Source organism: Alligator sinensis, unplaced genomic scaffold (genome assembly GCF_000455745.1).
Source record: "Alligator sinensis unplaced genomic scaffold, ASM45574v1 scaffold32_3, whole genome shotgun sequence".
Classification (NCBI taxonomy): Eukaryota; Metazoa; Chordata; order Crocodylia; family Alligatoridae; genus Alligator; species Alligator sinensis.
This window is the reverse complement of record NW_005843083.1, coordinates 35,725-56,664: the sequence shown is the minus strand read 5'-3', so window position 1 is coordinate 56,664 and position 20,940 is coordinate 35,725. Positions and strand designations below refer to the sequence as shown.

At 38.4% G+C, this 20,940-nt stretch overlaps 1 protein-coding gene across 1 annotated transcript in view; it reads left to right on the top strand.

The window, feature by feature from the left end:
• Positions 1 to 20,940, top strand: part of LOC102378337 (collagen alpha-1(XXIV) chain-like) — a 182,087-nt gene that overhangs the window by 126,406 nt on the left and 34,741 nt on the right. The window contains exons 20-23 of the mRNA XM_025193649.1: positions 7,045 to 7,098; positions 13,471 to 13,524; positions 15,132 to 15,176; positions 19,987 to 20,040. Coding sequence (XP_025049434.1) covers positions 7,045 to 7,098; positions 13,471 to 13,524; positions 15,132 to 15,176; positions 19,987 to 20,040 — 207 coding nt within the window. The remainder of the gene's footprint in view (positions 1 to 7,044; positions 7,099 to 13,470; positions 13,525 to 15,131; positions 15,177 to 19,986; positions 20,041 to 20,940) is intronic.

Below are 20,940 nucleotides of genomic sequence, written 5' to 3'. Positions count from 1 at the left end.
CTTTCCCTAAGTGAGGAGTCCAAAACTGGACATAGTACTTCATGTCAGGACTCACCAGTGCCAAAGTGAGTGGAAGAATCAATTCCTTGGATTTTCAAGAGACACTATTTATACCGCCTAGTATGCTGTTGACTTCTTTTGCAACAAAAGCACGCTACTAGCATAAGTTCAGTTTATTGTGACACCCAGGTCCCTTTCTGCAGTACCGTGGCCCAGCCAGTCCTTCCTCAGTCTATATCTGTGTATGCCATCAGCATGCAAAAAGAATATATATTCCACCCATTGAAACAAATTTTACAAGCAAATAGTGGAATGAGAGAACATTTTGTTTACAGATTTCTGCTTTAAGATAGAAACATTAACATACCTGAGATATTCATCTTACTTTTGAAATGAGAGAAGGATGAGATACTCCTATTCTTAGTTATATCTGATTAGTCCTTGAAGTTGTGGGGCTCCGGTATCTGACTGCTAAACATCATTTGATATTTTGCATATGGTAATTTTTCCATAAGAGGAAGTTGGATGAAAGCCCCAACTTGGAGTTTTAAGTCACAGTCCTTTTCAAGCATGCCCATCATGAGTAAAAAAATTATCAAAAAAGGCATGGGGTAGGCAGTGAACTTTACTAAAAGACTGTCTCTTCATGGGGTCTAATAGATGGCTCTTATTTAAAATGATTTTTTAATGACATTTTTTTAATGAAATTTAAACATGTCCAAATTAGGAATATGATCCAATGGTTATACTTTTAAGCTTTGCCTACACTGAGAAATGTGCTTATTGATTCAGCTGCATGTGCTGTCATCAATGTTGAAAATGGTTTAACTACAAGAGTAAACATGATCAAACTATATTCCTCTTCATGTCAGAAATCCTGGTTAAGCCTCCGTCTAAGTCTTTGTTTATCCTGGGAAGATTACTGTGCAAAGTATTACTTGATACTGTAAAATGATTTCAGTACATCTAGCAACCACACGTAAGTCCAGATGACTTCTAAGAATGTTATATACCACTTGGAGTAAACACTGACCTTTCCTACACTACAAAATTGAACCATTACTGAAAACTGATGTCATCAGTGGGCATAGCTGAACTAATACTGCACGTGCCAGTAGAGATGAGCACATATCATGTTCAGTGATATTTCAGGTGATTGATGTACTAATAATAGACTATATGCAAGTCTTTCTCATCTAAAACACTGTATTCCCTGCCTGGGTTTTGTTCCTCTCAAGTGGCAGTTACGTTATGTCTTGCAATTTGTAGTATGTTAAGACTCCTTCCTACATCTCCTCCAAAGTCAGAATGGAAGGGTTTATTGGAAAAATAAATGTACTGCTACTGCCATTTAAAAGGAAAAATGTTGGCAGTGAACTTTAGCTGGCTTTTCCCCACACAGAAAATGTCATTTTACGTTTTATTTTTAATATTACTTTTCCACTTACACTCAGCACATTATTGACACATCATGCAGCTTTACAGATGCCAAAGAACAAAAGTTCTGCAATGTGGGAATACTGACCTTTCTAAAGTGAGGGAGGAAAAAATAAATTTTGGATGAAAAATTCCTTCTACAGAGCCTGTCATCTCAGATGAAAAACAAATAAGCTCTTCTTTGAGGATGCAAAATGACAGCTCTAACTTCTGCAGTTGGAGTGGCTGTAGTTTCGACAGACATCTTTGGCAAGTATAATCTGTCAGGAAATTCAACCAACTGTTATAAGAAATTTGAGATTAGTTTGACATGTCCGTTTCAAATGCCCTCAAAGATAGAATTCCTGTGTTTCTGAATTAAAGTACATCTTCACAAGTAACTGATTGTTGCTTTGTTTAAGTGTACCTGCAAAGCACTAATTAACTTTCATTTAGGCAGCTGCTGGTTTAAAAAATGTTAATGAAGAAATTTGCAAAGACACTCAGGCGTATCTACACATTCATTAATGTGCTTTTGCTAATGCGCATTAAATTTAGAATTTCCTTTTTGAGGTACTAGAAAAAGACACATTAGCCTATTTTAGGGTGGCCATCATAGAGGACAGTCCATTTGTCCTCTCCTCTATTGATATGAAACCGGATGCCTCCATGTCCTCTCTTTTTCTCTTGAAGAAAGGCATCAGGTTTCATATCGATAGAGGACAGATGGCAGAGTGGCAGAAAACCGAAACGTCCTCTATGATGGCCACCCTATCCTATTTTAATGCACATTAGTGAAAGCGCACAGTTTTTTTGTGATGCTGTAATGAGCATTAAAATAGGCTAATGAACATTAAAGCACATGTGTAGATGCGCCCAGTCTTGTCCACCTTGTATCGAAGTCAGGATTTGAGTTAGATCAACACTGAATAGTTTTAAAAATCTTACTCTGTTTTTTTTCATGTAAAAATTATTTTTGTCCTTGGAGTCACCACAGGACATCTCACTGCTGAATAACTCAGGGCAAACAGAAATACAGGGAGGAATATACTGAGTACTTTTACAGTGCTCTTTAAAAAAGAAATAGATCTTTTCTACTTCCTTTGTCAACAAAGTATTTTCTGGGGTCCTTATCATCTAAAAGAAACTGTCTTCATATCAGCATGTATTGCACATTCATGCCTTTGAAAATTTATTCTAAATATATTGTTATATGACAATACAATTTTTTAAAATTCCTGAATGCCTCTAAACTGAGCACCTTCAAAAGTGTGAAGCAGTAAAAAGCAATTGTTCTTATGTTAATCTATTTAATCTAGTTTAGTGCCTGGTAATTTATAAACTGTAGTAATCTAAATTACATATTTTAAATGTGCAGTCAGTGTGCATTCGTCACACGTATAAAATAGTATTTGCCATCTAGAGGCACATCGGTGTTGCTGCACAACTACATTAGTAGATATTTCCCCATGGTAAAAAGGAATGTTAATTCTGTTGTGTTAACATACTTTAATGTGGGGAACATTTAACACTGTTACAGATATTGGGGCTTTTTTGCAAATTTGGTTTAAATTTGCAGTCACCCTACTGGGATTCCTTTCATATCCATCAGCATCCAAGTGTTAAAAATGTATAGCTTTCTTTAAATGTCATAATTTCACAGATTTTGCCTGAAGGAATACTTCCATAACCAGGACAGAACCACCTCTGACGACCTTCATGCCACAACTGATAAAAAAAAAAATCTGAGTGGACACCTTTCAGTGGACAGAAGTACATATTGGACTATTACATCGGCTGTTTCAAGAAGAAAGTTAACAGTGAAATTCTCAACAAAAGTCAGGACCGCCACAAACTCCCACTCAGAGGGAAAAGCCACTTAGCCTGTAAAGCCACTTAGCCTGGTCCAACCATGAACTAGTAATCAAACCAGTGGAAAAAGGAGCTATTGCTATCCTCGACTGTGAAAACTGCATCAATAAGGTTAACAGACAGCTCTCAGACACCAACTACTGTAAAGAACTTGGGGAGGATCCCACACCAGCATTTGCTCTGGAACTGGAAAATATTATCAAATCTTTTATAAACTAGCTTTACGAAAAACTACTTCCACTAATCACCCAGGAACATTTTATATGTTCCCAAAGATTCACTAAGGACAACCTGGAAGACCCATCATATTCAACACTGGCACCCTCACTGATAGCTATTAGGATTCATAGAAACAAGTCTAAAATGACTTGTCACTCAAAGAGCAAATTTTTTATGAGATGCAACAGACTCTTTCAAGAAGATCCAGGACATTAACCACTTCCCTGAGAAGGGCATGCTTGCAACCATGGATATCACCAGCTTATATGCTAACCCACATAATAAAGGCAGAGCTGCCTGCCTGAAGTTACCTACAGGAAACAAATTACACTCAGATTTGTAACCACAACATATACAAATCATCCATTTCATCCTCCCCCACAACAACTTCACTCTCAGTGACACTTCCTCCAAACCATGCCAACCTCCTCGCAAGCCACCTGGTAGAAGAGTTTTTAGAAAACTCTGTCACTAAACCTGCATTATACCTGCGCCACACAGATATTTTCAGCATTTGGACTGAACACCTAAACTGGCTTACTGACTTCCACTGTAAGTTTAACAACTACCACCCTTCAATCAAATTCTCTCTGGAATACTGCTACAATAATATCAACTTTCTAGACACCATGATCTATATCTGGGAGGGCACCCTGCAGACTGCTACATACAGAAAACCGATGGACCACCAACCACACTTAGAATTCACAAAATCACCCTAAAAACACCACAAAATTTACAATCGGGTACCTCAGATACCACTGCATGTGCTCGGAGGAGAACACTTGGGGGACACATCCTGCCAAACTGAAAACAGCCTTTACAAATAAGGACACTCCAGCAGAGAAATAGACCATGTCTTTCGAAGAGCCAGCCAGATAGCCTGCAGCAACCTACTATAATACACGAAAAAAACCCCACTGACCACAGCCCCTAGATTTTCACCATTCCAAATTTGAACCTGTAAGAAGAATCATCAAACAATTACAACCTATACCTGAAAAAGGACCAGACCTTGCAAAAAATATTCCCAGAACTCCTGCTTCTAGCCTTCTAACAGCTCCCTTCTAACCTTGCCCCTAGATCATCATCAGAAGTAAATTCCTGGCTGATCAACAGGTGCCTAATGGGACCCTGCCCTGCCTCAACAACAACTAACCTGTCAAACATCTTTGTCATAACAATGAACATTCCCCAACACAAAACATCAGAAACTACAGATCATACACACATTTATCTCAGAATGTGGTAAACCTCATTTAGTGCACCAAATGCCCTCATGGAAACAATGTGGGTGAAACCGGTCAAAAACTATGCACCAGAATGAATAACCACCAAAATAGATAACAGATATAGACATAAGGACACCAGTAAGAGAATATTTTTCACTGAAAAACTAGTCCTTGTTTGACCTCACAGTTCTAGTGCTCAAACGAAATCTCCCTAACAGGCCAAGCACGGGAACAGAAATTCATCAGCCTATTGGGCACTAAGCACCAGGGACTTAACGTAGACAATGACTTCATAGTCCATTATAATAATATTATATAATTCCTAATATTCACTAACCCCTGAACTTCACGGGTAATAATGACTTTGCTTAACAAGCTTTTGTTCCATCTGCTATTTAGCTCATCCGTGTCTGCTTCTGTCTCAGAGGCCTGAGGAAGGGTACTGTGATACCCAGAGGCTTGTCTATGTTTATACCATACAGTTGGTCCAATAAGTGATATAGCCCACAAGAATTGTTGCTTTCTTCAGAGACTCTCAATCAATTTACATTCTCTTAAAAGCAGCATATGAAAAGCAAAAACAAGACAACCCCAACAAAAGACACATTTTTTCTCTCTCTTATAATAGCATTGCACTAGCAGTACTACAGTTAAGGGTTCATTTTCAAACTTCTGCTTTAGAACAATCTCAGAATTTACCTTTTGCGTGGAAATGATTTCAGTTTATTCCTAACCAACATCATAAGATTAATAAAAATGGGATCATTGGCTGCATTTTGTGTGACATGCTTTTGTTGAAGAGAAGAAGTGAAAAATATTTTTAAACTAAGATTTTTTTTTTATGTGCTTCTTTTGTACTTATAGAAAATCACCAAAAAAACCCTTCACTATTGTCTCACATTTAGTCCTGAGTAATAAGGGCAGGCTGTTCATTTTCTATGTCTGAAAATTTGGCTTTGCAAGTGAAGCTAAGTATCTTTTTTAAAGCGTTTTGGACACGTGCAGTACATTCATTTAAGTAATTTCAGAATGATGCCTACAGCATTGCAATAACTCTCTAATATCATTTGCAGATATTTGATTTTTATAGCAAAAATTATCCTATTTGGCTTAGAACCAAAAGACCTGTGATAGAGATTCAGGAGGTGTTTGTAAGAGCAGGCATGTGAATTTATAGATTCAATAAAATATTATATTTAGGGCATGAAATATTTGATACCAGCCATTTTCTACAAGAATAATCTTCTACACACTTCAATTTGGAAGGGTTTGGGATATTTGAGAGTTAGTGAAATAATGTCAAATAATATTTTGGCTGATTTATAAATTCATCTTTTGCCAAATAAATAATCAGAGCTATTGATAGTTTAGTATTTCTACAGAAGGAAAGATTAGATGTTTCCTCAGGAGGCACTTAAAAACTTCAATTAAATAACAGCATGGTTATTTAAACAAGATCAGTATCTTTATTTCCTTACAAAAAATGTAGGTATTGTTTGTGAAACTGGGCACTCAAGTCCTCTAGACCTGAGGATGGAAATGCTCCTACGATGCTTCCTTCCCTCTCCAAACATCTATTATCTTTAAGCAGAGGGGACTACTTTCAGGGGGGAAAGGATAATTCATTTCCTTTTTAAATTTATTCTTTGGCTCATGCAGCCAACCAGAGTGGTGACAGTTGCCTCACGGCAATGCTGATTTTGTTATTGGGCAATTCCGCTAGGAATGGGGTTACACCACAAATTCATTTCACAAAGCCTTCTAGGCAGATGTCATGGATTGGTGACATCCAGTCACTGTTAGAGTGGGATTTGCATTGGTTGATCAGGGTGAAAGGCCATTTCCTCAGTTCCCTAGCTGTCCAGTCCTGAAAGTGAAGCCACGGAGAAAGCTGCACTTCAACATTTGAAAGAAATTATTTATTTCTCTAGTAACGGGGCAATATCACTTCCTTTGTGGATTTCAGTGGGGTCAGGAGCAGGCTGCTTACTTAGTTATAGACTCTATTTAATGGACAACAGTTTTCATCTTTAGATAAACAAAAGCTATAATGACATCTGCCAAACTAAGTTAAATAAAAGCTGCTTAAAATCTGTCACTCATCCAAGTCCTTTCAAGAGAGCTTTTTATGGTCTTAGCTGTTTTCGGGTGGTAAAACAAATCCATTTCTTGATTTCTGTGATTCAGGTTTGTTAAAATTTCTTAAATGAATGAACAGAATCAAAATAACAAGTGCTTTTCTTTTGCATTGAACCATGGAAACATTCCAATGCTATAAACACTTTGTCTGTTTTCATTTAATTAGGGTTTTCCAGGAGACATTGGTGTACCTGGACTAAATGGTCCTGAAGGTCCCAAGGTAAGAACTTGTAGAAACTTGTAACAGCATCAGCAATGCCCTGAGAGTGAGAAGATAAAGTTCCGGGGGACAAGGAAATTGGGAGAGACGTTCTGTTGTATGTTGGGAAATTTGCAAAGTACTGTGACCTGAGCATGACCTTATCCTTGCTGTCAGCTAAGTAAATCAAGAGAGGCTTTGTCTGTGCAGGCAGTCTGCATCAGCTTCTTTTAATTCAATGTAGTTAAATTAATGCAAACTGCTCCGTGGGCACTAAATTTGATTTAAGAATGCCAAATTGGCTTAAGCCTGCTACCAGTAGATTTATGCAAAACTGAAAAACCAAAACAAGTGTGTCCAGACAGGGCTTTACACCAGTTTATTTATATTGGTTTAAATTCAAACCTGGGGTCATAACATACAGCTTTTCTAGTTACACTGGTGTCTAGCTCTTCAGCCAGTGGCTTTTTCACAAATATGACCTTGTGTAATGTTTTAATGGAAATTATACCTGAACCTTTATTGTCATTTGTTATCTCTGTGTGTGATGTTCAGATAAGATAGAAATAAAAATAAAGATAGAAGAGTAGCATTGTACATTACATTAAGGTTTCAATAGACGATATAGAAATAAGAAATGATGACCTGGATAAAACAGAACCAACATGGGTCAAAATCACATTGGAGGAGGATTGTAAAAGAGGCTCTATTAGACTAGTGCCAGCAGCCAGTTTCTGACCCCGCTAAATTGGATTTAGGTATGGAGAGGTTTCTTTAATATGCCTCCCACTCCCCTTTTGTATTTACTCTTGAGACTGCTGCAAGTTTTTAGCACAGTTATTCCATAAACACACTTCTGAGCAGCACTTTGGCACCTATTTTTATGGGTAAACTACACTTATTTGGCACCTACAAACTGGGTGCATCTACACGTGCAGCTAATATGCCTAAATTTTCTGTGCAGAAAATTCAGGCTTATTAATGTGGTCCTAAATGCATGTCTACATGTGAGCCCCCATTAGAACAAATTCCACCTGATAGGACAACCCAATCCAGGGCCTCTCCTGCCAGGGCTAAAATGATGCTATTTTAGATTTTTTCAAGTAAGTAGCATTGAAGTGATGAAAGAACTGGTTAAAAAAAATGCCTTTGAATAAGTTGAGTTGACTCGGTATAAATTACGTGGAAATATACAAAATAGTTCTGTAACTGAGATTTTGTATTTCAAATGTGCAACTTCTGAGAAAATAAGATTAATAACCACTTCAAAAGGATTTAAGTATGAGCAGGATTACTTTACAGTGAGGTTCAGATTAAAGATCTAGTTCTAGCTCAAAATCTAAATAAATACTCCGTCTCAAATTTTCAAGAAAGATGATGACATTGAACATGGAAGCTAAAATGGGATAGCTAACAGGAATTTTAAATAGAATGCTTAATGCACTTAAGTCAAGTGAATGGGATAATCTTCATCTCAGATACTGAAAGAGCTGGCATATGAAGTCCAGTAATAAGGATTTTTGATAAATCTATCAACTTGGAGATAGTACTGTATAACTTGCAAACTAACAACACAGTGCCAATATGTAAGAGGAAAATATGATCCTAATAAATACATGCTTGTTAATACTATAATATACAGTGTATTAGAACAAATTTTGAGGGAAATAATGAGTTATGGAGATAAATGGAAAGGGGAATAAAATGCAAAGTGGGTTTACCAAAGATAGACAGCACAAAATAAACCTGGTGTTTTTCTTCACTAAGAAACCTGATATTTTAGACCAGTAGGTTTAATCTATCTCAAATTCAGTAATGGTGTCAAATTGAAAAAAAATAGATAAACTGGGAAAATAGGGATTAATACAATAATTATAGGATGGGTACAGAACTGGTTAAAATGGAAAAGATAAAAAAATTGTTTCAAAAGAGGCACTGCCTAAGTGGAGAAAGGTTACCAGTGGACTACCTCAGGAGTCTGCTTTGCGACAAATCTTATTTAATATTTCATTAATGACTTGGGCACAAAAAGGAGTACTCTAATTTAATTTTCAGGTGACAAAGTTAGGAGCCATTGCCAATATAGAGCAAGACTGGATATACACAAAGTAATGGATGACTTTGGGGACTGGAGTGATAGGAAGTAGCATGACATTTAATAGTATAAAGTGCAAAGTCATACAACTAAAGACTAAACAAACATGTCTACTATAAACTGGAAACTCGTAATTTGGAAGTGAGAAGAGAAAGACCTGGGTAGCATGAATCTGAGCCGCCACTGTTGATACAGCTGTAAAAAATGAAATACATTGCTATGGTATGTCAGGTGAGGTACTTCCAGGAGCAGTAAGTATTAATGCCATTATGCCTTGTACACAGTGGTATGATATCATCTGGAATATTAAACATGGATGACCAGAACGTTATACAATAACGATGAACAGGCACGGAGGGCTAGGCAGCAGGGTAGGATAGGCACAGGGGGAACAAGGGGCATGGAAGCAAGAGGCACAGGTCTGGCCCCTCACCATCCACCGTTGCTTTCTCCTCCATAGCAGTGGGGAGACATTCATTTAAGACCACCTTCCACTAATTAGATTCTATGAATGGAAAATTGTAATGCATTTATAATTTTCTATGCATAAAATCTAATTATGGGGTGGGGGATCTTAAATTTGAAGTTGTCTTGGATTTGGGTAAATATAATAAATGATAAGAATTATGTAGCAGCAAAGGACTGATGGCCAAGAGCTCCATTTCCATCCTGTTTCCTCTATTCCTATGTTTCAGCCATTTCCTCAGAGTTCATCTGCTTCAGTCTCATCTGTGCCTGAGTTGTACATAACATCCTATAAAGTATATATCTTAATTCAAAATATGAATCCTGCCACACTACACTTTTCCTTCTTAAAATATCTCACTCATATCTCCCTGTCACTCTAACAGCTAAAAACCTCCCACATATTTCTTGTCCATAAATAGCTTTGACCCTAAAATGAGCAAGACATTATGAGTTTCTAGGCATGCTGAAAATGTACATTTGAGAAAATATGGTGAAAAATTGAGGGTAGAAAGTTGGGTAGGAAGGAGCACCTTTATTGCTCTAATGTAGTTGATGGTTAAACAGTTTGTTCCTAATTGTGATTATTGACTGATGCTAGTCAGCTTTTATCTGTAATCTATACAAGAATATTGGTGGTTGGCTCCTCTGATGTTTCTGTGAAATTAATGAATTGTCAGGGCACATAAGAAGAACTCCTAATGGAAAACTGTGTATATGCATCACTAGAGATGACGGAATAGAAATGTTAGTTCCTGAAGTGTAGATTCAGTTTAAAATACTAATACTTAATCGTGTAGTTGAACACACATTCCTGTTCGCATTCTTTCACTAACTTAAACCACACATTATTCTACTGTAGATGTAAAATGCTCAAATAAATATGTTGCGTGAGAAGTAGACTTATGTTTCAGAATGACAAGACTTGTCTATCACCTTTCACCTAACTCCTAGTAAAAATGCCAAGAAGTAGCCCAGGGTATTTGTTTAAGGCTCCAGACTTTATTTGATACAAGATTTCAATAACTTTACAAGAGTCTGTGGTATCCAAGTATACTGGCTTCCAAAGACCTAAAGCGTAGACAGCCTAGTCTAATCAAGGAGAATTAGTGGCTTACATTTGAGATGGAATATTAGAACTGGAAAAACTTTTGCTCTGCTTATAACACCAAGAGAGCAGGGATTTAAGAAACTGGAAATGTTCACCATTGGGATTCCCAGCTGTCTTGCATTGACTACAGTTGTGAAGTATTTCCTCCACTTTTTTTTTAAAAACACTCTTTTCAACATACTGACCTTTCCTGATTCTTCCATGTTTTCCCAGAAGCCAAATCTATATTAGGTGCCAGAAAAGCAGGATGGGCTTTCTATTTCAGCAGCTAGCAGCAGATAAACTGACCCTTGTGCCAGAAAATATGAGATCTGCAAGCATGCCTTCTGCCTTCTCTGAATACCAGAACTTTTGGGCTGGCCTTTTAGTCCAAAATACTACAGTAGACAGAAAATATGAACTCCCAGAATAATGTGCAAAGGCCACATTATGTAGGTTGGTCCACAAGAGATTTGACTTGGAAATAATAAAAAATATAAAAATTGTTTGAACTTCCATGATTCATAAAATAAGACTTTTATGTAATGAAAGGAAAGGGGTGGTTTTAGCTTAGGAAATTTTGAAATACCTTTCTTTTTGTTCCTTGTGTTAGTCTTACAAATAATTCTGGGCTGCTTATTAGACTAGCCAAAGAAGAAATAAGGCAGACATGCTGACTACAGGAATATCAGAATGGTTTCTCTAGTAATACATGTTGTACTATGGAAATATGTGAGAGCTTCCATCATCTGCCCTTTGATGTTTTGTTTGGATAGAATACTTCATATATGTGGCTATTAAGAACTCTACTAATCCTGTAAGAGACTCAACTGGAAATTTATACACGCATGTGAAATATAGGGTGCCCCCCAATTTTCTGACTCCCTGAATTCTTTCCAGACATTTTGGCACATCCCTAAAGACAATTTCATTTTCTGTTCATTGCCTACAACCTCAGAGTGGGGATGGAGACTTCAGTTAATTATCTTAATATCAATTTTAAAGTCTGGGAGGCTTTTTACAATTTAAGTACATGCTTTCTAAGTATACATACAGTAGTTCAGAAAGTTGCTAAAATTTCCACCACAAGTGTAAATGATAATGAAAAGCATATTACAGTAGTTTACTTATTTCTATGGCAGAGTAAAATAATAGTTCCCTTTGCTAAGGGGATACTTTTCTTTACTAATTAAATAACCATATTATTTTTATAGTGTTACTACATGTATTTTTGTTGCTTTTGCCACTGTATTGGAGATGCTGTCTAGCTGCAGTTCTCCATCCTAGTTTCCCAGGCAAGCCTGTCAATGGGATCTTTTAGATGAAACTTGGTGGCTTATTGCCTTTTCTATGTAATGTTGTTTTGTGTGCCTGTTACTGGACAAATGCCTACACTGCTGTCTAGACTTCAGCTTAATTAGTAAGCAATTAATGAGGCTTATGCTAGAGCTTATCCCCCAGCTATTTCTTCAGTGGTTAATCATATATTTTCTAAGAGTAATTATTTTGTTCTGGTTGCTTTATCTGATAGCCTGGCATTCCCAGTATACTAATAGTAGGCTCACATAGATATTTTCTGTCATAAGGCAAGGTTAAGTGCTTTGACCAATTATTGCCATTGCAATTTAGATAACCAAGGTTTTTGACACACCATTAGTTCCTCGGTCTTAATAATGTGTTTTTATAAATATTTCTGCAAGAGCATGTGATAACTTAAGGTTGGCAAACCTCTGCCCAAGTTTGTAATCAGTGAATGCTGTTGCCATCTAACAGCTGTTCTGAAAAAGCTGATAGCCTTAAAGTCAATTGCTGCTACGCCCATACTATACCAGACATCTTTATTGGTATATGACCACTATAAACACTCTCTAATTGACTAAAATCTGGGCATATAGCTTGGTAATCACAGAAATGTTGTACGTGATACTACTGTACTACATAGCAACATAAGAGTTCGGTCTCTACAGTTCACCTTACCGGTACTGAAAATACAGTTATGCATTTTTGCCCAATCACTTGTTTATACAGTCAACATAGAAAGAACTGAAATAGTGCCTAGCATCTTACACTTAGCAAGGTTTTGGAACAAATGTAATCATGGCCAATGGTCTCCATGGTCATTGTTTAGATGCTTCTTCCTGCTGGATCAAACCATAAAAATCTAATGTTTGATAGTTATTCCCACAACACTTGTATTATGAAGCAATTATCCCATCAAATAATTAGAAAGGATTGCCTTCCTGATCAGTTTTGGTGACATCTGTAAGACTGTACTGGATTATATGAACAAGTTGTGCAAAAGGGGTGTGGGATTGAGATAAATAGTTTAATTAATATTACTATAAAAACACTTCCATTAAGGGAAATTTTATCATCAAATATTCTAAAGAGTACCTAAAACAGGTGCTTACATGTAGTGTCTCAGTTTGCCTTAAGGTAGCTCATCAGATACAAGCTAACTGCATGTAACAAAAATGAACTGATGTCTTGCAAGCTTCAGCCAAGTTAATCTTTTACCTTCAAAAGTTTCAAAATAGTTTGAATCTTAGACCTGTCAGCTAGAGTCCGTTAAGTACTGTAGTTTTCATGCTCTGGTTTCCTACAGGAAATGAACAATACCAGATAATGATGTCTGCTTCCTCAGCATTCGGCCTTGTATTCTGTCCAGAATTGTATAAGGAGAATGTGACTAATAGACTTTTTGACTGAAACAAAAACTTACTCTGATTGTTTTGTTATTCAGGGACTTCTAGGTGACCGAGGGCCTCCAGGACCACCTGGACCCAAAGGAGTTGAGGTAAGATGAATATGTTATCAAGTCAACAATTTACTGTTAATCTTGGAATTCGGTGTGTTTTCCTGTTACTAATAGCTGGTAACCCCCCCCCCCCCCCCAAAAAAAAAAAAGCCTTTTTTCCTATAAGAAAATGATGCATTGGTGAGTATACTGTTTTCATGTAGGATTTCAAGCCTCCATTTTATTTTGGTAGGTTTTGAATAGAGTTTTCAGTCATTTTTACAGTAATATAAATTCATCATAGAATTTATTTCAATGATCTGTGTGGAATATCTGAATAATCTGGGTCCAGAATCTTGCACGTGGAATTCAAAATTATATAATATAGTAATTTAAATTAATATTTACTAAGAATATTGGATAAAATCCTGGCTTCTGTAAGTCAATGGTGAATCTCCCATTGACTTCAGGGAAGTCAGGGTTGTATCATATATTTTTATAAATATTCATAATCCTTAAATATACATATGATGGATTCAAACATATCTTGTTGGTTTATGCTGTTTATGTTTTTTGTTTTAGAACTTTTTAAAGATACCACTAAATCAGTTTGTGTCTGTTGGTAGAGCTCCAGAACTTGTATCCAGTTTTATGATGAGTTTTCAAGAGAGTGTTTGAATGATTAAAAATAGTACCCCAAAATTATCATTCTAATTAAAAGGGCAGGTAACATGAAGTCTGTTGTTCTTTTCCGTTCCTTTACTTCAGACAGTATTATGACAATCAGGACTTAATGTCATTATCTAATGAAACAACCTCAAAAAGTTAGCATTTGCAATGCACTGTCATGTACTATTTAGAGGCTGTTTTTTTCCTCCTATATTCTCCTTTTCTCTGACTCCTGGAAGAATTTGCTTTCCTGTGTCTGATCCTTACCTACTTCCATCTGCTTGAAAAATCTCAGACGTATCTTGACAGAACTATTCTGTTTGCGTGGCACTCATTCTATAGTTTTCTAGAGACCGTGCAAAACAAATCAAAGTCCTTTCAGTATCCCAGATGACAGATCCTAAATCAATTCAGTAATTGACCTATGGATAGGTTGATCCATGACTGCTAAGTCTACCTCGGCAAAAGTGGTTAAAAACTTTCCCTAAGAAAGAACTTTGACCAGCTCTGATTGAGCAGATTGTGTCTGATGGCTTTGTAATATGTAGATTTCTGACTGTTTAGTAACTTGGAAAAGGTCAGTTTAGTCTCTTTCTCATTAAGCTTAAATACAGATCCTAATGATAAGATCTCTACCTACATCTGTATACTATGCAGGCTTAAGATTTTACAACTTTTACACATGCTCCAGTGGTTGGGGCGAGGGGGCTTTAATGAGAGTGGCTCCAAGAGGCACTTAAAATGGCAGAGGGGGTGCTTGAACTAAAGCTTGTTCTATGAACTTTAGTTCAAGCGCCCCTGCCACCATTTTTAAGCACGGGGATGTGGATACACAAGATGCAGGAGGCTGCTGGAGCGCGGTAATCGTCATGCTCCAGCAGAGTCAATTAATTACACTGGAATTCCAGTGCATCAGAGCCGCCTCCACACTCATGTATGGGCACCTTTGAAGCTTAACACAGTAGCAAAAAGTGATTATAAATTCTGATTTTTTTTAGGGAGAAGAAGGGCCAGTTGGACCTATTGGAGGAGCTGGACCAAGAGTAAGTATGTTTAACTTTAATAACTGAAATTAAAGTTAATTAATTGCCTTTAACAAAAACTCTCTTCAAAATGTACTCTAAAAAATGACTGTAAAAATTAGCAAGGGATCAGCAAGTCTCCTCTCAATGTTTATTATGAATGGAGCTGGGTAGGAAATAGCACAGTCCTTTTTTGAAATTACAGAAAGCTTCCTATTGTGTACTGGGGTAAAACTGTTCAGGAAAGATCAGAGAAAGAGAGGGTTGAGAGAGAGCCATATGCCAGAGTAGCCAATAGCATGTCTTCTCTCTGGCTGAAACATCTCCTATGATGTTTTGGGGTAATTCAGCCAGAGAGGAGACTGCATTGCATTATTGGGTAAGAGGTCTGGCCATCGAAGCATATGGTAGTGCAGAAGTTCAGGCAGACACAGATTAATGTCAAACTAACCCAAAAGGAAATGTTTTGGCTTTGTTCAACAAACTGACATTTTAATCTGGGTTAACCTGACCCAAAATGAAGTTGAAAAAAATGTTGACCTGTCTAATGTTTCACGCAACAAACATTTGTGGGTGAAGAATGCATGGGCGTGCTTCATGAACAGTGAAGTGGATCGTAGAATTAATCTCTTTAGGGTTTTTAAAGAGTTTTTTGGTTTACCTTCCTTGCCGACACCACAGGGCCATGAATCAAGGAGTGTGGCTTCAGTAGGGAAGTCAGGTTCCTCACTACATGCTTCTGCTCTTATCTTTTCTCCTTTGCTTCAGCTCCTGTGGCCTGCACATTGTAGCTCCTCCAACTGAGGTGATTTCAGAGCCCTACGTTAGCAATATTCTGAGCCTCTGAAATCTCTAGCCTTGATACCCACACTTCCACCACTGTTTGTCCTTGCTGCTATGCTCCTACTCATAACATGGGTTTGGAGAGATCGAACTGGGTTAGGGTTAGAGGGACGGTGGGCCCCAACCAAATGAGCCAGCACAGATACAGAACCAAATCAACAAAGTGCTGTATACATCTTGCTAAGAAGAAGTGAAAATGTATTGCATGAAGGCAATTCAAAAGTCCAGGAAGCAAAATATCGGGCAACTTAGCTTTATATTAAATAAATTCAATCTTCATGAAAGGTGAAATATTAGTTGCTGACAAATATGTTTTGTTCCAATTCCAGTTTAACATATTCAGGTGCATTATTTGCCATGCTAGCCAGCTTGGTTACAACCTGGAAATCTAGGCTTAGTTTTTGGTATGGCTCAATACACCTGAATATGTTAAACACTAAGCCTGGATTTCCAGGTTGTAACCAAACTGGCTAGCATGGCAAATAAAAAAAAATCTTAATCCTGTAGCTGTGCTACATAAATCTTAATTTTCCACATCCCATAATTATTTTATCACATGACACCAATAATCCTATAATGATGGGTTCTGCAGCCATTACTCACGCTGATTATTCATGCCGGTTGCCTTATTTATATTAATAAACAACACTGTAACAATAGTAAGATTAACGGCAGGCCCTACAAGGAGAGGCTAAGGAGAGACTGAGGGACCCGAACCTGGTTCAGCCTCCAAAAGAGAAGGCTGAGAGGGAATCTAGTGGCAGTCTACAAACTAGTCAAGGGGGACCAGCAGGCATTGGGAGAGTCCCTGTTCCCCCGAGCACTCCCGGGAGTTACAAGAAACAACAGACACAAGCTAGAGGAGGGTAGTTTCAGGCTAGACATTAGGAGGCGCTATTTTACTGTCAGGGTGGCTAGGACCTGGAACCAACTTCCAAAAGAAGTGGTGCTGGCTCCTACCCTGGGGGTCTTTAAAAAAAGGCTGGATGAACATCTGGCCAGGGTCGTTTGACCCCAGTACTTTTTCCTGCCATGGCAGGGGATCGGACTAAATGATCTCAGGTCCCTTCTGACTCTACCAACTATGAAAAAGCTACTGCACAGTTTTCATAGAAATAAATAGTAAATATTTAGCGATATATGAGAATATCTTAGATGGTAACTTTTTCCTTCTGGGAATCCCAAGTAAAGCGATGCTGACTAGGAGCAGTAACCCTTGAAGTGAGATTGAATTATAATTTAAGTATTTCTGTCTTTAATTGGTTCCTCAAATGACACATCTGATGCTCACATGTGGCCCCTTCCCCACCTGCATACTCCTGTTAGGATGTCAGAGTGCTTGCTAATCATAAGCTAGAACTTCAGACTCAGTGAGCAGAAGTTGCCTATTAAGGATATTTAAATATGTTGGCTGCAGTGACTACCTCTTCCATGACAGGACTATCACACTAATGTTATGTTGTTTATTTAATCCATGTAAATAAAAAGAGTTACTTTGCCACATGTGTTTGGAAGTGATCATATTTGCTGGAACTTGTGGAACAAAATGGAATATTCTTAGGTTGATATTTGCTGCCAGTAAAAAAAAGAAGATTTAATGTGTGTGTGGTTATGGAACGTATTAAAGCTATATAGCTTTAAAACATATTCAGAATTTTTAGGCACATGGAAAAACATGCAGACATTGGCACTGAAACAAAGAAGCAGACAGAAAAAGTCAAAGTAATAAATACCAAAGCCCAAGCTTTCCCAGCTCTGAAAAGTCAGGAGACAGTTTGATGCCCATTGCTTTGACTCCATTTTACCCTGAAAATAAAGTTCTCAGGACAAACTATTAATCCCAGAGCCACAGTTACTCAGTCTCTTGGAGCAATTGTGACTTAAAAATTAAAATTCTGGCTTAGCAGAATGTAACTGTATAATACTGGAGTTTTCCTTTAAAGGTATTTCCTCTTTCATGAGAGGTATCAGTTGTTGCTACATATACACCAAATCCTGGAAATGAGGCAACATAACTGCATTAGAGCAGTCCTGAACATATTCCAATAAACATACCATTCACAGAAAGATTGGGACAGACTTATTTGTCTTGAATGATAGAAACTATATGGTCACAATAGATTTTTACTCCAATTTTTGAGAGGTGGGCTATAAAGGACACTCAAACAAGAACACTGATCAGGGAGCTGATGGTACACTTTGCCAGGTATGGCATACTCCATATCTTGTGTTCAGACAGTAGGCCAGATCAACTGTTAAGAGAGGCAAAAGGCTCGTAGAAAGGGAAAAAATGGATATGATCCATATCTGGCTTTGCTGGACCATCGTAATACCCCTTCTCAGGGGCTTGATATTAGCCCAGCCCAGACATTAGTGGAGCAAAGAACCAGGACAGCCTATTGCAACCAGATGGAGGGAAAACAGACAACAACACATGGAGGTTGCTAATAGAACAGCAAGACAGACAAGCAGCCTATTACAGTAGAGGAACAAGAAACCTGAAGCTTCTCTACACAGAGGAGACAGTCTGGGTTCAGTCATCTAGCAGCCACATAAATCAATGGCATAAGGCCATCATCTAAGCTGTCATTGGGCCAAGGTGTTTACCACTGAAGACTGGTGGTTGAGAAGAAACTGTAGACAGTTGCAGAGCAACAATATCAGGGAACCAGGATGCAGGGACAGAAGAGACCAGTATCCAGGTGACTCTGATTGGGCCGCAACCATCAGTTGGCCAGAAGCCAAAGAGTCCGATGTAGTAAGGAATATGGGTGGTCACCAGGAAGACAATCAGTCACCAATAGGAAGACCACAGTCTATCTAACAAATCTATCACCTTACACTAAGATCCCTTAGTGAAGTTTAAGTCTGAATCAACCATATAAAAGTTCAGGACAGTTAGATCAGTCTAAAATTGCTGACCTGATCGAAGTTAACTTGGAGGTAGTCTAATTTAAACTGAGTCTGATGAGACCAATTTAACTGAACTTCTGTACAGTTCCCAGCATAGTCCCCCAGCCCCTCCCCAGACCACTAGACAACCCCTCCAGCCAACCCTGCCCTCCAAGCCCACCAAACCCTCCATCCCACAAGCTGCTCCCAGTGCCAGTTTTGCAAGTAATTTGGGGCTAGGGGGGTGCAGGTGGGATGGTGGGGATTAGTTCACTGGGTGGCTTAAAATAGCCCCACAACCCCACCCCCCATGCCCCTATACACCCTGTTAGCCCACCACCCCCCAATCCCTCTAGATAGAGTAGCAATTTTTAATGTGATCTAGCCACCTCCTGTCCTCCCAAAATGTCTATGTACCCTATATGGCCCTGCAGTTTAATAAATTATAGACATAGGCCCTTTCTCACTAACAGTATGATACTATTAACTGGTTATCCTAGCAACAAAATGTGAAAAATCTTCAGGAGAAGAAACTCAAAGAGTTGAAATTCATTCAAGAGCTGAAAGGACCACAAGAACTAAAATTTACAGCAAACTTCAAAAGCAAAAAAGAAGGAATTTGAGGTAATTCTGTGTCATTGAGGAATGAGGGTTGGAACACCATCATGAAAGATTTCTGTCCCGATGCTCTGTGGGGTGTGGCTGCCCTACCTCACAGGAGTTAACCTAACAAAATTTGGCCTTTGATTTTTTTTTTCCTTTGTTGATAACTGGTTTTGGTCAGCTGAAATGTACATGTATTGGATTCTTGTATTTGCTAATTTTCTCGTGTAGAACATTTAGCTACTGTAAAAGCTGCTTCAGGGTTCTGTTGGTTGTATTATGCTACCTTTTAAAATCAACAGCATATTTTCTGATTATAGACTAGATAATACATTAACCATAATATGCTGTCAACTATCATTAAATGCATTTAAGAGTTCAATAAGCTTACATTTTGTATAGAAAAACCTTTGTAAACAGAGAAATAAGGATTTTTTAATATATTCTGTAAAAACCCAATATTTTATATTTTTTATTTTAATTATTCTTCTAGGGAAGGTCAGGTCAGAAAGGATATGCGGGGGAAGCAGGACCAGAAGGCTTGAAGGTAATTCTGCTGGGTTTGTATACATTAAACAGAATGAAATTGAAGTGAAAGTGTGTGCCTGATGGTATAAAGGGAGATATAGGCAGTGAACATGCCTACTTGCAGGATTCTCCCTTGGGGAGGGCACTCTCTCTGCAAGGTTAAGGAACACAGAATAGGGAACAAAGAAAGATATCACCTGTTGTGCCACTTACCCTTCCCTGTGCCCCTCCATATGGCCATGAAAAGCAAATAGGTGAAAATCTGAGGAAGCTAACAAGTTAGTTTGAATGTTGTTGATATAGGGATGGAGATGTGGGGCAGGAGAAAAAGGGAGAGAGGAATAAGTCCATCATTGCACTTTAAGGTGCAACCTAACTCTCTTGGTGTGATGCCCAGCTTCTGGGATATGATGCTTCCAGGTACAAGGAAGCAGTGCTTAGCTGCCCTCCCAGCAAAGGCTCCACAAATCGTAGTTTGGCAGGTTCTCAGAACTGATATTGCAACCTTTGTAGTGTTATCCAGATAATAAGTAATATGATATAGGGCCAAAATCTGATGTAAGATGCATTGGTGAAATCCTGAATGATTCCATGAGTAACTCTAGAGCAGGGGTGGGCAAAATATGGTCTATGGGCCGGATTTGGCCCATGAGGCCATTCTATCTGGACCGCAGGGCCCCCCAAAATTTAGAAAATTAATATTTTTCTGTCTTTGGTTCCTGTCAAAAATGACGGGAGCCAGGGGCAGTAGGACCCAGGGGAAGCCTGGGGGGTTCCTGCAACAGCAGGGCCTGCCCAGCCCTGCCCCCCCACAGCCAGAAGCCTGGGACCACGTGGCTGCCCCAGCATGGGAAGCTCAGGTAAGGAGGGGTGGACCCTGGGAAAGGAAGGAGCCCAGGGAAAAGCAGCCCCCCCCCCC